This window comes from Brachionichthys hirsutus, unplaced genomic scaffold (genome assembly GCF_040956055.1).
Source record: "Brachionichthys hirsutus isolate HB-005 unplaced genomic scaffold, CSIRO-AGI_Bhir_v1 contig_1405, whole genome shotgun sequence".
NCBI classification, from domain to species: domain Eukaryota; kingdom Metazoa; phylum Chordata; class Actinopteri; order Lophiiformes; family Brachionichthyidae; genus Brachionichthys; species Brachionichthys hirsutus.
In genome coordinates this window covers 656,803-674,739 of record NW_027180323.1, presented here as the reverse complement: position 1 = coordinate 674,739, position 17,937 = coordinate 656,803, and the positions used below count along the sequence as shown (strand labels likewise).

The 17,937-nt window shown below is 42.1% G+C and overlaps 1 protein-coding gene across 1 annotated transcript; it reads left to right on the top strand.

Moving 5' to 3' along the window:
• The first annotated feature begins 993 nt into the window (after positions 1-993).
• On the top strand, positions 994-15,553 carry LOC137912733 (inactive serine protease PAMR1-like). The gene is made up of 14 exons (XM_068756868.1): positions 994-1,165; positions 4,665-4,841; positions 5,699-5,824; positions 6,272-6,386; positions 8,892-9,109; positions 9,274-9,381; positions 11,319-11,489; positions 11,637-11,828; positions 12,048-12,860; positions 12,950-13,126; positions 13,324-13,390; positions 13,508-13,740; positions 14,206-14,552; positions 14,642-15,553. Exons 1-14 carry the CDS (start codon positions 994-996, stop codon positions 15,191-15,193), a joined length of 3,468 nt encoding a protein of 1,155 aa, XP_068612969.1. The 3' UTR covers positions 15,194-15,553.
• The last annotated feature ends 2,384 nt before the right edge of the window (positions 15,554-17,937 follow it).

The following is a 17,937-nucleotide window of genomic DNA, read 5'->3' as shown; positions in this document are numbered from 1 at the left end:
GTTAATAAATAATTAAATTAAAATAAGGAAGAAAGAGAAAAAAAATAGAAAATAAAAAAAGGGAAAAAATACAAATAAAAATAAAGCAAAATGTCCAGGTTTATTGTGGATGTTTTGTATTCAGATAAAAATGTTTACAGCCATGCCTATTGATATGTGGGGAGGGTTTTCACTAAAGATGGGAGGTGTTGGATAAAGCGGAACTAAAATATGTGTAATCATGTTCCCACGGGGTATGCAACAGAGGAGCGGGAAATAAAAAGACAAGTTGAGCTGATACCCAGGTTATCTGTGTTTTTCCCACTACATGTTAAGCCAGCTATAGCTAACGTAACACCTTTTAATTAAAGGTCCCATATTACACCCTTTTCCCACAAGTTAATGCAGTTCCCAAACACTTATATGAAAAATCTGTGCCAGTCTTTGGTCAAAATAGCAAACAGATGCTGCAGGACAGCATCCATCATTTCTGTCTCAAACCTCTCTGCCAGAAACACTAAACCCGGAAGCAAAAGTACGTTCATAGCAAGCACGCACCCTACCATGGTAGCGTTTTTAGCAGAATAAAGCATTTTCGCCAGAACATTACCACAAAAAGTAAAGTTTATCCACTCTGCTCTTCTTCTTCGACTCATGCAGGAGACGGAGGGAGGGCATTGATGTGTGGAGCGCAATCAGGGGGAGACACACAAAACGTGTGTTTGACAACGTAATTAGGTAATTCACAAGCAGCAACTGGTCATCTGAGTGGAGCAAAGCGAATTTTAGGGAGAACACAGCAAGTGGAACTCCTTGCAAGGCTGGGCTGAAACATGAAGCCAAAGACAAGTGAGAGAGAAAAGAGAGAAAATGAGACAGGGAAAAGTGTGTGTGTATATGTGAGAGAGGGAGAGAGAGAGAGAGGGAGAATGGAGGTAGGGGGAGGGAAGACTGGAGGAGAGCGAAGGTGATGCCAGCTGAGTTCAGAAAGTAAACAGAGTTCCAGACTCCAGCATGCTGTCAGGATGGCGAATAAATTTGGGGCAAACCCACCAGGACACCCACACCATCCCTGAAACCAGCACTTTTGTCCCTGGAATGGAGGGCTGGCTCCTCTTCCTCCCTCTCTTTATCCTTATCACTTTACCCCAAGGAACAGCCTGGCCCTACGGTAAGAGTCATACCGGTAAAGACTTTGCCTCTTCGTTCTGTCTCTGTGTTTGGCACAGCCTCTTAGCTCGTGTTCTTTGTTCTCAAAAGTCCGGCATCAGCACTCTCTCCATCTCCTCCTCCCTTTTTTATTCTCTAAGAGCACAACAACAGAAGAAGCCGCTGGGAATGAGAACCACAGAGATGTATATTTCTACCCTTATTTCAGAGACGGCAAATTAGAAACAATACTTAAATTTTGAGCAGTCTTACGCCTCTCTATACAACTCTTGTTCTCGATAAAGACTTGTCATGTTCAAGTGTGTGTCTTATCCGAGCGGGGCTCTGTGATTTCCACACTTCTACTCATTGCAGTTCTTCTGTGTGAAGTAAACATTAGATGGGTTTGTGCTGTTAAATAAAAAGTAGTAACAGATGGATATGGCCACAAATTCCTTGGGGTAAAATAAAACAATTATCGTCTCAATATGGCTCGATATGGCTGTTGGATCTTGAGAACTTGTCTTTAGCTGTCTTTGATTCTCTTTCGTGCCATGCATATGTGTTCTCCCTGAGACTGACATCATCTCTGCGTGTTTACCCTCAGTATCCGCTTGAATTTGCTGCAGGAAGACATGAGTCATGTTTGAGTCAGTCACTCCGGCTGTGGTAATGAGTCTACCAAACACAATCTCCAGGACTCCGAGCCAAGCTTCTGACCTTTGCCCGATTTCTTTCAGCAAGGTTACCATAAAGTAAAATAAGTCTTTAATTTCTGTCGATGGATGAATCAAAGATTTCAGCAATTGTTTCATGTTAAGTAAGGAGATCTACCGTAGAGACTTCTCTTATCTGATGACCTCAAGTCTTTCACGGTACAGCTTGTTATTCACACAGCGTCAGCTGATGATAGATATTGAGAAATCCAGGGCAAATTCTTTAAAAAGAAAAAAGAAAATAGCAGAGCAGACATGTCCACGTTCATATTCTGGCTTAAGAGACCTGCCTGTTTGTTAGTTACACACCCGAATCCTGAGCTGTTCTGTTCCTTTGGCCCACTTTCCCTACTTTGTTTGACGTTGGTACACAGAGATGCTGGTACAACCACTGGGTAGTGTTCTGTATGAAACAAACTTTAAGTAAGATTGCAAATGGAAATCTAGGCATGGAATATATAGTTACAAGAGGAAACTGTGGCCTGTGATTGAGCATTTGAAAAAATGTGTGTCCATGTCAAAGTTCATTCCAAGTTTACCAGCTAAAGTACGAAAACAAATGTGCTCAACGCAGATTTTAGTTAGATTTTTATGTTGGTTTGTGCACATACCACTTAACCAAACTGATTAATAGGGTAGACATAGCGTTTCATAGCGTTTATGGAAAGTTTAAAGCAACCTCGAGGATGACCACAGGGATCAGACTTGCGCTTGGACATGCAAAGCCGACAAAGCTCTCCTGGGGGGTTTCCCCTGTTCCATGACAATGAAATCACTCCAACCTTAAAATACCAGACAGTTGCTTTGGGCAGTCGTTTAAGTCATTATTCTGGTATACACACAGCACATACACTCCCAGCTGCTGTAAAAAAAAAAAGTTTTTTCCATGATACATCAGAAAGAAAGAAGCACCGTTTGTCAGGAGGAAACAATTCATTCCATCGTGGACATATACTGCAATCAGCAGTGAACATCTCTGACCAAGTCATGTGGTGCATGCTATGCAAAGTAGCATTGTCAAACAACAACAAATACAGATATATTGCTGTCTGCATTATTATATTCTGCTAGCGGTAGATGAGAATATATGCTACAATCATTTGGGTGAAATGCGGGCAAAGTTGTCATTTCAGAAGATTTGACTGCTTTTTTTTTTATATGCCTCAATTTAAAGAAGAGTCCTACTAAAAATACATGGTCAAGTTAATCGTAGTTAAATATAATCAGAGCTAATAGAACAACTGTGAACAATAGTGATCCTCTCACTCACTCAGTCTTCCTGACCTGATGCTTGGATTATACGTTTGTGTCTGGTTAATTCTGAAGTATTTGGACTTTGCCTGGTGGATAAACAGGCCCGAGTCAGCTCTGACTACTGACAGCTGCATCCAATCCTTTGATTGTTTTTCCTTGTCATATTATTTATCCCGGTTGGACCATCTTCCATCCTATTCCTAATGGGACTGTAATTTTTTTCTCTTTCTATGCTTCGCTTTGCAGTTTGTAGCTGATGATCACTGGATGATAGTAGCTTCACGTTTATCATATAGACAAGAGATCCGTCTTTCACCATGAAAGTGGGGAAAGATACATTATATCCCACATGTTGATGCGGAACAGAGATATGGTATATTTTAAAAAGATGACTCAGCGCCGATAAAGCTATTGAACTTATATTAACGTTTTCTTTGGACTCTGCTCAAGCGTTCTTTTTTTCCATTGGGCCTTTAAGCTTTTCTTGAAGTCAAAAATAGCTTAGCTGATAAGATTTCTGGCAAGTGATCAAGAAGCCTGGACAATAACTCAATAGAGCACACAGGATGCATGGCTGCGTTGATATCATTAGGATGAGTTTAATTCTTAAAGTTATCTTACATCAACAAAATAAAAAAAATGAAAAGGCCAAGGTTCTCCTCAGGTTTCATTCTGAGTGGCAGTGGGAGTCCCCCCTCAGGAGAGGATCACTTGTGATGAGGTGGGATGGGTTTACAATAGCTGAAAATAGAAAATTGAAAGCCATTTTAAACACACCACTGTATAATCATAATGCACTAAATGCATGCAGTTCATCTTACCTTTATTTGTGAAGGAAGTCCATTTGCCTTTGCTGCTCACAGTTTTCCTTCACCTTAGCATCGGCGTCGCTCTCCCAACATTTATTTTTGAAAATACCTGCGTGGTTTCCTGTGTGAGTCTTTAGGTAGAAAAGCATCAGGGACACAAAATGGTTGGGCATCTACTGCAGTCGACTGCAGGGTGGGAGGAGGACTCAGATAAAATGATGCATCTGCAGAGAGATTTGGCTCTCCTGTTTCAGTTTGGACTTCCATTGTGGCATAATTGCAACCATTGTGGTTGCTCGATGCACTGGCTTCCAGTCGAAATAAACGTCTACATTTATTGGGTAAAAACAAACAGATGTGTCATATTTACTCTGTCCTTGATTAATCATTTTCTGATTAATGATTCTTTCTCTTTTGACTGTGTTATTTGATGCACTATATGGATTAGAGACTTGTGGTCCTTTAATGAGAAGCTTGCATCCATGTTAGAGTGGAAATAACCAGAGGGTCCGTAAATATACAAACACTAAACCGTCTCAAATCCTTGAGGGCCGGCTTCTGTTGACCATAACCTACATCTGTTCTCATTTCCACACGAGGACAATTATTACAGTCGTCATATTTTCTCAACGTTTGAGTTCATTTTCCCTTTTATTTCTCCACACTATGAAATGATATTCATGCAAACACATTTCCTTACTTGCCTGCTGGCTTTTTGCTTTTTGCTGGTCTTGAATTATGTGCCTTTTTCTTTCAGATTACAGGTATTTGTACAACCACTGCCCCGGCCCAGAGTGGAGTGTAATGTGCAGAGGCTGCTGCGAGTATGATGTGATCCGCTGTAAATGCCCCCTGCAGGGAACTCCTGTTGGATACGCTGTGCCCTGCTGTCGCAATGCCATCAATGAGTGTGATCCCTGCATCATCCATCCAGGTTGAACCTTTGCAAATATTGTTGTCTATTAGCTGCACAGTGGTTTCTGTCACGGCATCGCAAACAGGGTGTGGCAGAGCGAATTTGCTTCCTGGGCCATCTTCAGTCTCTTCACTGGAAGAATCCTCTTAAATGAATTCCAGACTTTGATATGAGAACTAAATGAGTGGAAATCATTGCTCCTAAACACACAGGATGTAGGAATTGTAGGCATGTAATCACCTGGGGATGTCAGCACTCATGCTCCATGGCACACACACACACATGTAAACTGTTACATTCTTCTAGTTATTGTCCTGCATATCATCAGCTTTTAGAAGTAAGTCACATGAATGCACTTCTTTTTATGGGCAAGTAAACATCTGTTACCCAAACATGAAGTTTCACTCCTAATAGATAAAAAAAAAGAAAAGAAGAAAAGAAAAAGAAAAGTGCTGTGAGCACCGATGTGTGGAATCATAAATACCCAGGTGTACACCCCCAGCTCTTTTGTTTTTAAAATGCATACCTGTACTCATCAGATGTGGCTCTTCACTCCCCACGGACAGAGCGCGCCCCTCAAGTGAAAATCCATCTTCCGAGGAAGCAATTCCATGGGTTTTTTTCTCCTCGTGTCTATTTCAGGAAGCTGCGATATGTTTGTACTTTCTGTTGCAGAATGAAACGAGCTTTAATGAGCTTAGCAGAGTTGATTTTATGGAAACAAGGCAAAGGTTAGGTGAAGTTGAACAACACAGTTCAAGCAGTTTGGCTTCCGCAAATATAACCAATAACAGCAAACTATTCTAAAAGAGTAGAGTTAGAATCATTTGTCATCCTGCTTTACCAGAGCTGTAGTGACATTTCTTTGTTTTCAGGTTGCAGCATATTTGAGAACTGTAAGCAATGTAACAACGGCACTTGGGCCCCCCGGGATGACTTTTTCATTCGTGGCAGATTCTGCACAGAGTGTCGACCTGGCTGGTCCGGTGGGGATTGCATGAGTAAGTATCAAGAAGATTCTACAAGGCATTGCAATCAATTATTTGAGCAGAATGAATCCTAGACTATAGGTTCTGTCCTTGTCCTATGCAAGGCTGAATGGCCGCCTCATGTCCAGGGGCATTCCTGAGGCACTGAATGACCAATCAAAGAATTCCTACAGTAGCAGCTTTCACAATGTGTAAATCTTCTGTCACAGCCAAAACAAATATAACATTTCAAAGCAGAAACTGTCAAATCCACAGTGTGCGTTGTGTTTGTTCTTCTTCATGCTGTTGAGCACAGAAATTATGGTTTTCAAATGTCCTTCGGAAACTCAAATGCAGCTGCATTTTGGAAGACACATCAGCATTTATACCTAAAGTATAATTTCTGAATTTCTCACTTAATGCAAGTTGCTGCAACACATGCAAAAATGGAATTCCTTGCTACACGTGTGTTTATTCTAGAGTGTGGTGGGGTGATCCGAAAACAGCAAGGCCACCTGTTGCTGGAAAGTTACCCGAACAACGCTCGATGTGAGTGGACGATACAGGTGGACCGTCCCTTCACCGTAGAGCTGAGGTAAAAGCATATCCATATGGTTACATCAGGAAGGTCAGCACTGACCTTTACTGTTCATTTTTCCCCAATCCCAAAGCATGATGGGTAAAAATCTCACGCAAGATTGTTTGTCTTTTCCATCACCGGCAATTTCAAGCAAAGCTAAGATTGTACAACCATACAAAGGTCTGCTAAGTTGCTAGGTTACGGCTACAAATCATTGGTACTGTTAATATGAGTAAATTGTCAGTTATATCTGGCCTGAATCATGCGTTTTATTTTATGTTTCCCTTGTCCATCTGTAATAGCTATTACTGCTGGACTGCCCATGTCAAGTTTCCACTTAATGCTTCTGCAATATGTAATCGAAGTCACAGATGAAGTCAACTGCAACGTTTGGAAAGCAAAGCTTTTTTTTTTTTCCAAGAAGGCCATTCGCTTTCAGTCCAGTGATAACTCTCGACTGCTGTCATTTTCTCCATGACACATACAGTATGGCACTTTGCAGGCGAGTCTATGTGCAGGGTGTGGGAGAACGAAAGCTCCACACACTTTGATACAGGCTCAGCATTCAGTGCATATACAGTAATGGTTTACTGTGCATTTAAAAGTACTTCATGACTCCAACTATTCCACTACACACAGCATTAACGGAACTGTGATGTTTTCACAGATTGCTCAATCCATTCTGTGAGGACAAACACTAATAAATAGATGACTAACATGCACGTCATATTTGGAAGCTTTACAAAATCAATCCAACAAAATCCTTAAAAAAAACAAAACAAACCTGAGCCAACAGATACAAGATTAATGGAAGAATGCATGTCTGTGCCTGCGAGGTGGATTTACTGAATGGGCTTTCCCATATTTCTGTATCTACCGTGACTTGCAGGGAACTCGTATCACAGGCAACATATCCCAACTTGGCATTGACTGTTGACAGCTGCTGCGGTCTAACATTTAGCATGTCTGAATGTCTTTATTTTAGGCTGCCATGACCCAAGGGTCTGCGATAAAGGGTATAATTAGAAGACTCGGGTGCGAGTCAGTGTCTCGCATGAGGTTCATCAGTCCTTCGTGTCCACAGAGATTAGTTGTGAAATAGCCTCCATCCTAAGCCAACTGGCAAGTCCTCTCAATGTCACACTCTGCCTGTGACTGAACCAAACAGCTCAGAAAATGAAATGGCATGTCCAAAAAATATATATATATATCAAATTTAGAAAGGCCCTCAAGCCGCTCTGTTTGGACTGACTAAATGTATTAAAAGCCTTTTAAAATGTGCTGGTCTGAACTTGTCCTCTGCTAATGGAACTTTCTCTGGAACCTCTCCAGACTACTGTAGTTCATGACACAAACTGCGTAGGTAGGTTGTTAAAATGCTAGCTGTGGAGCAAATCATGTGACAATCTGTTGTCCAGGGCTCTGGGCATATTCTAATGTACGCCTGCTATTATTTTTTAATTTGTATTATATAAATGTGACAATGATAATAACTCCTATAAACATGAATAGCTTATTATTGATCCACATTGCTGTGGTGTTATATATATAGCCTAACAGTGCCTAATTGTCAGACGCCTGATCGTAAAAATCAAAAGGTTCACGTTCATTTACTCACTGGATGACACAGCAAACCTTTCCCTGAAGTAGAAAATCAATATTATGACCAGATTTATTTTCAACAGTGGACTAATATGTGGTTAATATAATTCCTGGCAAATGCAAAACAGTTTGTCCTGCTTTGTTTCATTTCAAACACTCAGGTCAAGACATCGTCTCAGTCGTACGTGGCCAATAAATTAAACAGGAAATATCAGGCAGCCAAATAAGATGGGATGTAATGTTTCATCACCATAACAACAACAACAGACCAGGAATAGTTCTTAACAAGGGATGCTGAATAAACTTTCAAATTGGAGGGTGTCCCATCATGCACATAAAATATTTTTGTTGCTCTCCTGTCTGGTCCACAGCAGTACATTTATAAGTCGAGCTCCAAGCCCCGCCCCCTGCTTCTGTGTAAAGATGCGTTTGATTGGCTTTATAAGACATTCAATCTTTAACCCAGTTACCGTGATACAGAGCTGATCCGAGCTCATTCGGTTCCAGCTGTAATATGATAAATAGGTAAATAATAATATCCAGCCTGACTGCCTCTGGTGTTCTAATGTTTGTCAAAACAACACACACACTCGCATGCACACAAACAATCTAAACTTTAAACTGTGGCATGAACTACTAGAACCTCTTTAACAAAGTAACCGGTAAAACCAGTGCTGATCATCCCGAGTAGCTGGTCACGTATTTAGTATAATTACTAAATTCATTATTTGTTTGCTGGCTTCGCATTTTAAAGCATCAGCATGATGTCAGCTGAGCGGCCCTGCCAGGGAATGCAGGTGCTCTCATAAAATCCAACAAACAGAAACCTTTATCAGGCCTAAAGTGTTTAAATATGCAGCAAGAGCAGCAAAAATCAATTCCATGGACTTCCTGATTTATTGATTTATATTCTGACAGGTTCGTGATGCTGAGCCTGGAGTTTCACCACTCTTGTCGCTATGATTACGTGGAGGTCCGAGACGGTGACAGCATCAGCTCGCGTGTCATCGCTCGATTCTGTGGGAACAGCAGCCCTGCCCCGATTCAGAGCTCCGGCAGCAGGCTGCATGTTCTCTTTGTGTCTGATGGCTACAAGAATTTTGACGGATTCTTCGCCACTTTCCAGGAGAAATCAGGCAGGTCAACTAACCAGTGTCATTAAAGTGCTGCTAACTATTTAGGAACTTGATGACATGATGATTTCCCAGCCCATAAATTCAAATCCTTTATGCCAACCATTGTCAATACGTGCACTGCACCGTCTCGTCTTGTGCCGTAATGTCATGCACGATGTTTACAGCCTGCAGCTCCTCGCCTTGCCTGCATGATGGGACTTGCATCCTGGACAGCTCTTACACTTACCACTGTGCCTGTCTGGGTGGCTACACAGGCAAGAGGTGTGAACATGGTAGGTCTGCAACTTAAGTGAATCATGATGATACTTTTAAATTGCTGTTTGTTTTCGGGAGGAAAAGGGAGCAGGTGAAGAAAAACTACTTGATCGCTCTGACTGCAGGAAAAACTAAATCAGCATTTATGACTCAGATGACCTGAGTTTTTATTTTCCTCTATCGAGGCATCTCAAATACGTATCAGAGTCTATTGACATTTATAAAATCATAGTGATCCAATCAGACACACCGAGTTGCAATGAAAGGATCATGAGCTGACTTTGCCTTGTGGAAAGCAGTGATTCACCGTCAAGAGGGAGAGCTCTGCGGTTTGGAGCAGGCTCAGGCCAGCTGTCTTCCAGCTGTCCTGCCCCATCTACAGTCTTAGCTAATCAGCTTTTTCTTGAAATGTGAAACATTCCAGCAGATGTGCTGCTAATGCAAATTGAATGAAGCCACAGAGATTTTGAAGGATAAGGGGGGGAAAACTGACAGAGCAACGCAATGGGGAAGAATGAAAGAATCAAAGCTTGGTCATCTTTGGTAAAAAAGGTTTGGTAAAAAAAACAAATCCTGTATTTACAGGCTACTGAATGTCAAGTTAAATATATGTTACAATTTCACTCAAACACACCATCAGAACTCCATTCCATTAAGTGGGGGGTGCTCCTCGGTCGGGGTGTGGGTGGCCTTCAAGCTCGTTCAATTATGGGCGTCTGAATGCAAACCTTTGTTTTTATATCCAATATAACTCCCTTAAGATCCTGCAATAATATCAGATTTCCTGAACCCCACTTTTTCCAGGTCTAAATTTATTCCATAACGGTAATGGTGAAACAATCCGACTGTTCGACACAAACCAACTTTTCCACTGGTTGACATAGCAGTAAAAAAAAAAAAGCAGGAGTTTCATTCCTCCATGCGTGAAGTCATCTGTATTCCCCATGAAAAATCCTCAGCTGTTAATTTCAATAGAAAAGGAGATGGAATAATGATGATCTCTGACTTTCTGTAGAGGAAAGACTTCTGGCCCAGAGTCAGATGGAGAATTTTAAGCAATGAACCTGCCATCCAGCCATATTGTAGGCCTGTTATAACCAAGCTGTCATCTGCTGTAATCCAGAGTTAAAACTCATTCTGCATTGAATTATCTTGCCACATTATTGCATAAATCAAGATAGTGGAATTCTCTCTCTTTCTTCGGGACAGTTTAATCTATTGTGTCTGTGTGTTTCATCTTAATATTCCACCCTAATATCTCAGTACTTATCCCATTAGGGATGTAGACCGATTCTGGCATGGCAGACCGCAGCAGCAGTTTCTTTCCCCACACAGACAGATGCCATATGGCAAAAAGGCCCAGATTATAGGAAGGCTCTCTGGTTTGAAACTATAAAACCTTGGTTGCTACATGTCATGGATCTGACCCAACTTAAAGTGAACACAAAAACAAACCGCCTGCGGGAGAGTGCTGTAATGGTTTTGTGGTTGGCACAGCATTTATTTGTTAGGAGAGAACCAGACTCTGCAGGGTGCTTTTAGTTTGCCTATTGATGCTACACTTCTATATGCTATATGTACTGCAAAATCCACAATGGAACATTTTACAGTTTGACAAATGCTCTTTTATTGCATCTACTATTTTATTCATTTCTAGGAGCTTTTTACTCACTGGTAAACTAATTGTACATTTACGGGCAAAACTACTCATTAGTGAGCCTCCGTTGTTGCAGGCTATGCTTTTAAACGCCTTTTTGTGAGTTTCAGCGCTGACAGTTTGGGCTTGTGAGCCACCTTGCCTGACCTGCAAACACCAGAAGGCAAAACTAACTGCCTGTTTCCACTTTGCAGGTCAAAGTGTGTGTTTCTGTTACAGCAGAAATGCTTTCTAAACACTCACTAGTGACAATCAGCAGTGTGTCCATGAATAAAAACTGCCTGTATTTCCCCTCAGCGGTGGGATGTCATCGGCCTCCAGTGCCCACTCATGGATCAACGATGGGCTTGTTCCATCACTCGGGGGCACGCATCACTTTTCGTTGCGACACCGGCTTTCAGCTGCGGGGCGTTCATTCTGCCATCTGTCTGAGTGATGGCAAATGGAGCGCGCCTGCCCCAGAGTGTGGTAAGATAATGATATGAACTGATTATTTTTCCCTGCCAAATAATTAGGAGTCACAATCTGGAAGGTTGAAATGGGCATCATTTGGAAGCCATGCGCGCAAATTCCTGAAATGATGCAGATTTCAGATTCAGACTTTCTTTTCTCTAGTGCCACTGGCAAGAGTATGTTCTTTACCACCAAAGCCAACACACGGGGACCACTTCCTGGTTTATGGACCCAACGATGTCCTTATTGCTCTGCAGTACCTGTGCTACCAGCCCTATGAACTCAGCGGGAACTCCCAGAGAACCTGCCTGCCTAACCGCACCTGGAGCGGAACTCACCCTGCATGCACCAGAGGTCAGCCGAGGCGTTATGAGCAATTGGGATACGATTAATTAGTCAGCGGAAGTAGTGCGAAAAGACATTAAGTTAATTCAACTGAATTTCTTTCAGAATAATAGATCAGAAAATTAATATATACCAAGGGCCATCCAGCCTGATGAGCTGCAATTCTCAGTCTACTGCTGACTGACGATTCAGCAATAACCTTTCATTATCTTTCATTTCATTCCACAGTGAATAATACCATCGCTGAAGCCGATATGGACAAAGGCAAGGAAAGAAGCACAGAAACAGATATATATGGATCCAAAGATACCATCAAGACCAGTGACAAAGGTCGGGAGAATACGGTTGGAGAAAAAGAAAGTGTCGGAGGGGAAGATATAAACTCTGGGCACAACAGCACCACAGCATTTGATAGCGAAGATAAATATAGTGTTGTTCCAGAGAAAACTACATCTGAGGGTGGGAATGAAGAAGAGCCAGAGGAAAGAACTACTGGGCCGGAGAGAAGCACCACAGACAGCAAAGATAACAGCCTGAATACAGTCGAAAAGAAAGAACAGCTACCCGAGAAAAGACCAGGCAGTCAAGACACCATCGTGGAGACAGAAAAGACAGATGCCACCAAAACTGTGAGGGTGAAAGACAAGGGACAAGAAGGGAAAGAAAAAAAAGAGGAACAGGTGAATGGAAAAGGAAATCCAGATAAAGTTGGCCCTAATGATACCGAGATGAGCGTGGCCATAACTGAGGGCGAAAACACACTGGAGACATTTGAACTGGAAATAGCAAAAAATCGCACAGTTCTATTTGATTCTACAGAAACTAAGAAAGAAAATCTTAACGTGGGCTCTCAGGAGCCAGCGAAGATCACTCCCACAAGATCCACCGTTACACACGACACCGTCGACAGAGCAGGGGGTGGGGACAGTGGGGCATCACTTGAGAGACACACAATTAAAGGGGAAAAAACGAAGGGGGATTCCACCGCGGGAGAAAAGGAGGCGAAAGAGAATGAGGAAGAATCCAACCAAAGCTTGTCGGGTAAGAGACTCATGGAGAAGCTAGTCATAAATAGTTTCCCTGCCTCCTCGAACTTCATCCTCACCGACATTCTGTTACCCCACTTGTAGAGAAAAGCTGTCCCTCCATCCCTCGCCTCTACCACGGATACCACCGTTTGGTGCCGGGCTTGGAGCCTGTGACAGCCGAGTTCTTCTGCAACCACTCTTATGCCCTCAGCGGCGACGCACGGCGCACCTGTCGAGCAGACGGCGCCTGGAGTGGGAAACAGCCTTTCTGCGTCAGAGGTACCATCGTGTGCTGAAAGGTTCTGCTGTTTAACTTCTGATGGACATGTTGGCTGGTTAGGATGTAATGGCAAAAAAAAAAAAAAAATTCTAAATGACATCACTGCAAGCTGTGATATGTAAAATCCGGATTCATTTTTGAGTGACGTGCACGTTCTTAACTTCTAATTGTTTGTGTTGTTGTTGTTGTGTTTTAGCATGTCGGGAGATCAAAGTTTCAGACCTGGTCAGACAAAGAGTCCTGCCCCCTCAGACACAGTCCAGGCATGTTCCCCTGTGCATTACCTTGTCATTGTAAAAGGGTTGGTTACTGCGCTACTTTTTTCACACTTACCTTAAAGGGCACATCTGTATACCTCTGGCCTCTCCCTCTCACCTTAGGAAGACACCTGTGCACAAGCTGTATTCCACCGGGCTCGGGCGATACCTCCAGTCCGACGGCCCCACTAAAGCCCCTTCGTCAGTGCTTTTCCACTTGCCCCAGGGCTTTCACCACCTCTACACACATATAGAATATGAGTGCGCGTCTCCGTTTTACCAGCATTTCGGCAGTTCTCGTCGCACTTGCCTGAAGACTGGGAAGTGGAGCGGGCGTCATGTGTCTTGTTCACCAGGTGAGGGCAGCAGAGGACCGCCATGATTTGTCTAACGACCGATACGCCAACCTGTCAGCAGTAGTAAAAATGTGATTCAGGATTATTACACGATCAAAGGGACACAGTGTCTTAAAGTATGGACAACATCTTTCCACCGGCTCTTCATCATTTCTCCAGCTCATCGCATCACTGCTCAGATATAGTTGCATTTAGGTTCCCACATTTCATGAGATTTGTATTTATTTATTTCAGGCTATTGAAAAAAATACAGCCCCTTTTTTATTTTGGCAATCCATCTTTGATATTGAAAGCTTGTAAAAAAACAATAAAAAAAAAAACAATCCCAAAACAAACAGCTTTGAGGGTAAATAAAAAATTAAAAGAAAACACCCAGTGTGTTGACACAATCTCAGTCTTCCATTCTCTCCCGGTCTTTTTTCTGACCCCGTTGTGTTCTCATCTTGTCACCCTCTTCTCCGGCAGTATGTGGGAAGCATCCGACCTTTGACCCTGAGAGACCGACAGAGTCTCACTGGCCTTGGCTGGCAGCCATCTACCGCCGCTCCACCAACAGCACTGAGACAAAGGTGACCAAGGCAGAGACTCTCAAAAAGGGAAATGCAAAAGGAGCTGGCGACTACAAGCAGGTCTCTGCTTGGCAGCTGGTCTGCAGCGGGGCTCTGGTCAACCAAAGAAGTGTGGTTGTTGCAGCCCACTGTGTGACCGGACTGGGAAAGGTGCATCCCTTGGATCCAGCCGAGATCAAGGTGGTGGTGGGGAAGCAGTACCGTGATGACCACAGGGAAAGTAAAGGTCTTCAACACCTGAGGGTAAGCGTTTGCAGATATCGCTTTCTCATGACCGTTTGTAAGCACACGAACAGTGGGTCCATCTTTTGTTTTGTTTTTTTCGCCATTAGGTGGCTGCTATTGCTGTTCATGCAAACTATGACCCACATATCCTCGACTCTGATGTGGCCGTGGTCAAGTTGCTGGACAAAGCCAGGATTGGGGCGAAGGTCCTGCCCCTCTGTCTTTCAGATAGTCAGGAAGAAGAGGTGATCTCTGGACAAGGGCTTGTGACAGGATGGTCTCCGTTGCCCGATTTGAGTTTAGGTCCTATTGAGAAGGCGCGGGTTGGGCTTGTTCAACTTGCTCATGTAGTCCCGTGTGAGCAGCAGTACGCTCGCAATGGCGTGCCAGTCAGCGTCACAGACAATATGCTCTGTGCCAGCCACAAACCTGACTACGGACCCTCAAACATATGTCCCTCTGACACTGGGGGGATCCTTGTGCTCCCTCCCCACTCTGAAGCCAGCAATGGCGAGACGAAGGGGCCGAGCAAAGGGCTGTGGAGACTGTTGGGATTAGTGAGCTTTGGCTACGACCACGGGGAGTGTGACCCTGAACTCTACACTGTCTATGTACATGCAGCCAATTTCAAAGGCTGGATAGAGAGCAATATGAAATAAAATTGTCTGTCTCATTTAAATGCAGTCCCCTCCCTTAACTTTTTGTTGTGGTCTTTTACGCACAAGGGTATTTTTTTTTTCTTTCTCTAAATGCAGAAGCACTGGAAACTCTGGACAGCACAGTGCTCTAACTGAAGGGGGTGCTAAAACATTAGATGTACGACCCTCCATCCGGGTACTCCAGTGTTCAGATCCCTGAAGCTGACGTTGTAGACTTGAAAATAACCATTTCAGGCCACAGGCTGCTGGCGTCTTGCATTTGTACTCATTGGTATGTATATATATTTGTGTTGTACTGTATTATTCTATTAAGATGTACATATTTGTAATGAACAAAAAATCATGACACTTTCAATTAAAGAAAACAGGATGTAAAAGCCTGTCTGAGTGCTGTTCATCATCAAAGTCTCTAAATGTCTAAATATATTCCGCTATACAAAAAACAATCTATTGAATGAATGTGAAAGCAGCATTTTATATTTGATTTATGAATCACAGAGTGTGCTTGCTTGTGCTAAAACGAATCCAGGTCAGATCTGCAGCATTTTCACAACTAGAACTGGAGCATGTTATTCACAGATAAAGTCCATCTTTTGTGCTCAAATTAAATAATTACTCACGTTCTGATCTTTTTTCATTATTCTGATATGGGTTTGCAATTTGTAGTTAAAATATTCGAAATGGGGTGGGGGTAATAAAAAAAAAAGCATTATTACTTTATATTCCAGAGAATCTATGCATTGAGATTGATGGCAAATTAATTCCTAATGTAAAGATAATGAGAATTACATTTACTATCTGCTTGTGTGAGTAAATCAAGGGTGAACCATAGTGATGAGAATATGAGAGACTATGACCAAGAGGAATTTAGCATTATTGTAGTTCTTTAAAGACGTATGCCTCAGACAGGACGATATGTTCATCTGTTACATGCCTCTAGATATATATAAACTAGATTTTTTTTGATGGTTAAGATTTTCCTTCTTTATATCATTTCAAACATTTAACATAACACTATATAGCATTCCCATACCTTAAAGTTTGGCAGTTGTTTTGAAACCATTAAAAAAAAGATTTTCAGTAGTAGCAAATATTTCTTGCTCCCAGTTCGAACTGATCAATGCAAATTATTTAGTTTAGATAGGGCAAAAGCCCAAATCTATTTGAGAAGAGGAAAGTATCCCAGATAATGACATTAGCAGATCATCTTCGCTGTCAATTTCCTGGCTTCTTTCTTCCTCCTCTGTGCCACTGGTGAAGATATAACCTGAAGTCTCTATTACTGGACGAATAATGTGCAGTGCGATTGTTTCTGGCCCACAGGTGTGATTCTACAGGCGCCTATAGAGGTTGCCATGGAAGCTACCATGAGTTGTTTGTATGTGCAGGAGTCTGTGTATGTCTATTTAATAATACCTGCATTTGTGGGTATTGAAAAGGTGGTAATGTGCTTGAAATAACTTATCATCATCATCATCATTATACAAACACTTATTTATTGTGTGCTCTTACATTCTAATTGTAGTATTACGTATTCATATTCTCTGGGAACATCAAGGATGTAAATGTTCCTCAATATCTCAGTTGATTATTGACCAATGTTTATGGAATTTGACAGTGATGTAGGGTGGGGACCTTTATCTCACTAACAAATTTAATCAAGATCTCATCCAGAATGCAACAAATACACAAACTCTGATTCACCTTTACTTTTCATGGTTGGTGTATAAATATGCCAAGAACAATTTAGAACCTTATGATGATGATGATGATCAAAAGCTGTCGGCATCTAAATCAGCCTCCATGACTGACCCGCTCTAGGAGCTTAAAAGCTTCGGCTGGGATGAGTTCCTCTTGATTGGTGGATGAAGGCAGGAAAGGACGACACCAATCAGCAGGCTGTGATGCTGCCGGCGAAGCCCACGCCCCCTTCGGCTGGACTACTCACACCTTCTATAATTTGCACAAGTAATTTATACAAAACATAGACAGTTAAAACACAGAACGAGAGGCTCCTTAAATTACTTTCCAAAACTCTTTGTCAAAAGTTACCTGACAAGATTGTTGTTGTTATTGTTGAAAAAAGAATCCAGCAATTTATAAATACCTCATGTTATTATGATACCACTATTGCAATGAAAGACAGGACTATGCATTTTTTTCCACTGCAGAGTAAAAGCAATGTATCAAAGACTTTCTTTCTGTCTGTCATCCATTTAGTGAAGTTAAACAACAGCTTTTTTTTAATTCCCATCTTTCCCAGAGAGTCCTGTAGACTTGGACTGAGAGACAATCTGTTCACAGGCCCTGGTGAGCTCACAGGGCATCGTCCATAGAAATGTGGGCAACACTTAACCATGTCCGGACTGTTGTGGGAATTGAGATGTGACCCAGAGCAAAGTACCTGAATAACGATGAGAAAATTCTACCATGAGAACTCCATGGAAAGGTGGAGAGGGGCAAAATACTTGACATCAAGTTTACACAGAATGTTTAGGTTTTATTCAAGTCTCCAATTAGGTTGATGGACACTCTATACTTTGTTCTCAATGTGAGGAAGACAAACTGAACATAGCCCTTTTGTTAGTATAGTGGTTGATTAAGAAGTGGGATTGCCGTGATGTTGTCTGGTGTCCTAAATCATTTTCATCTAAAGGATTCACCTGATGATAGTCTAAATTTACTTGTTGGTCTTGTTCATTCTGAAAAAAAAAAAAAGGTCACAAAACGTTGTCATGACTTCT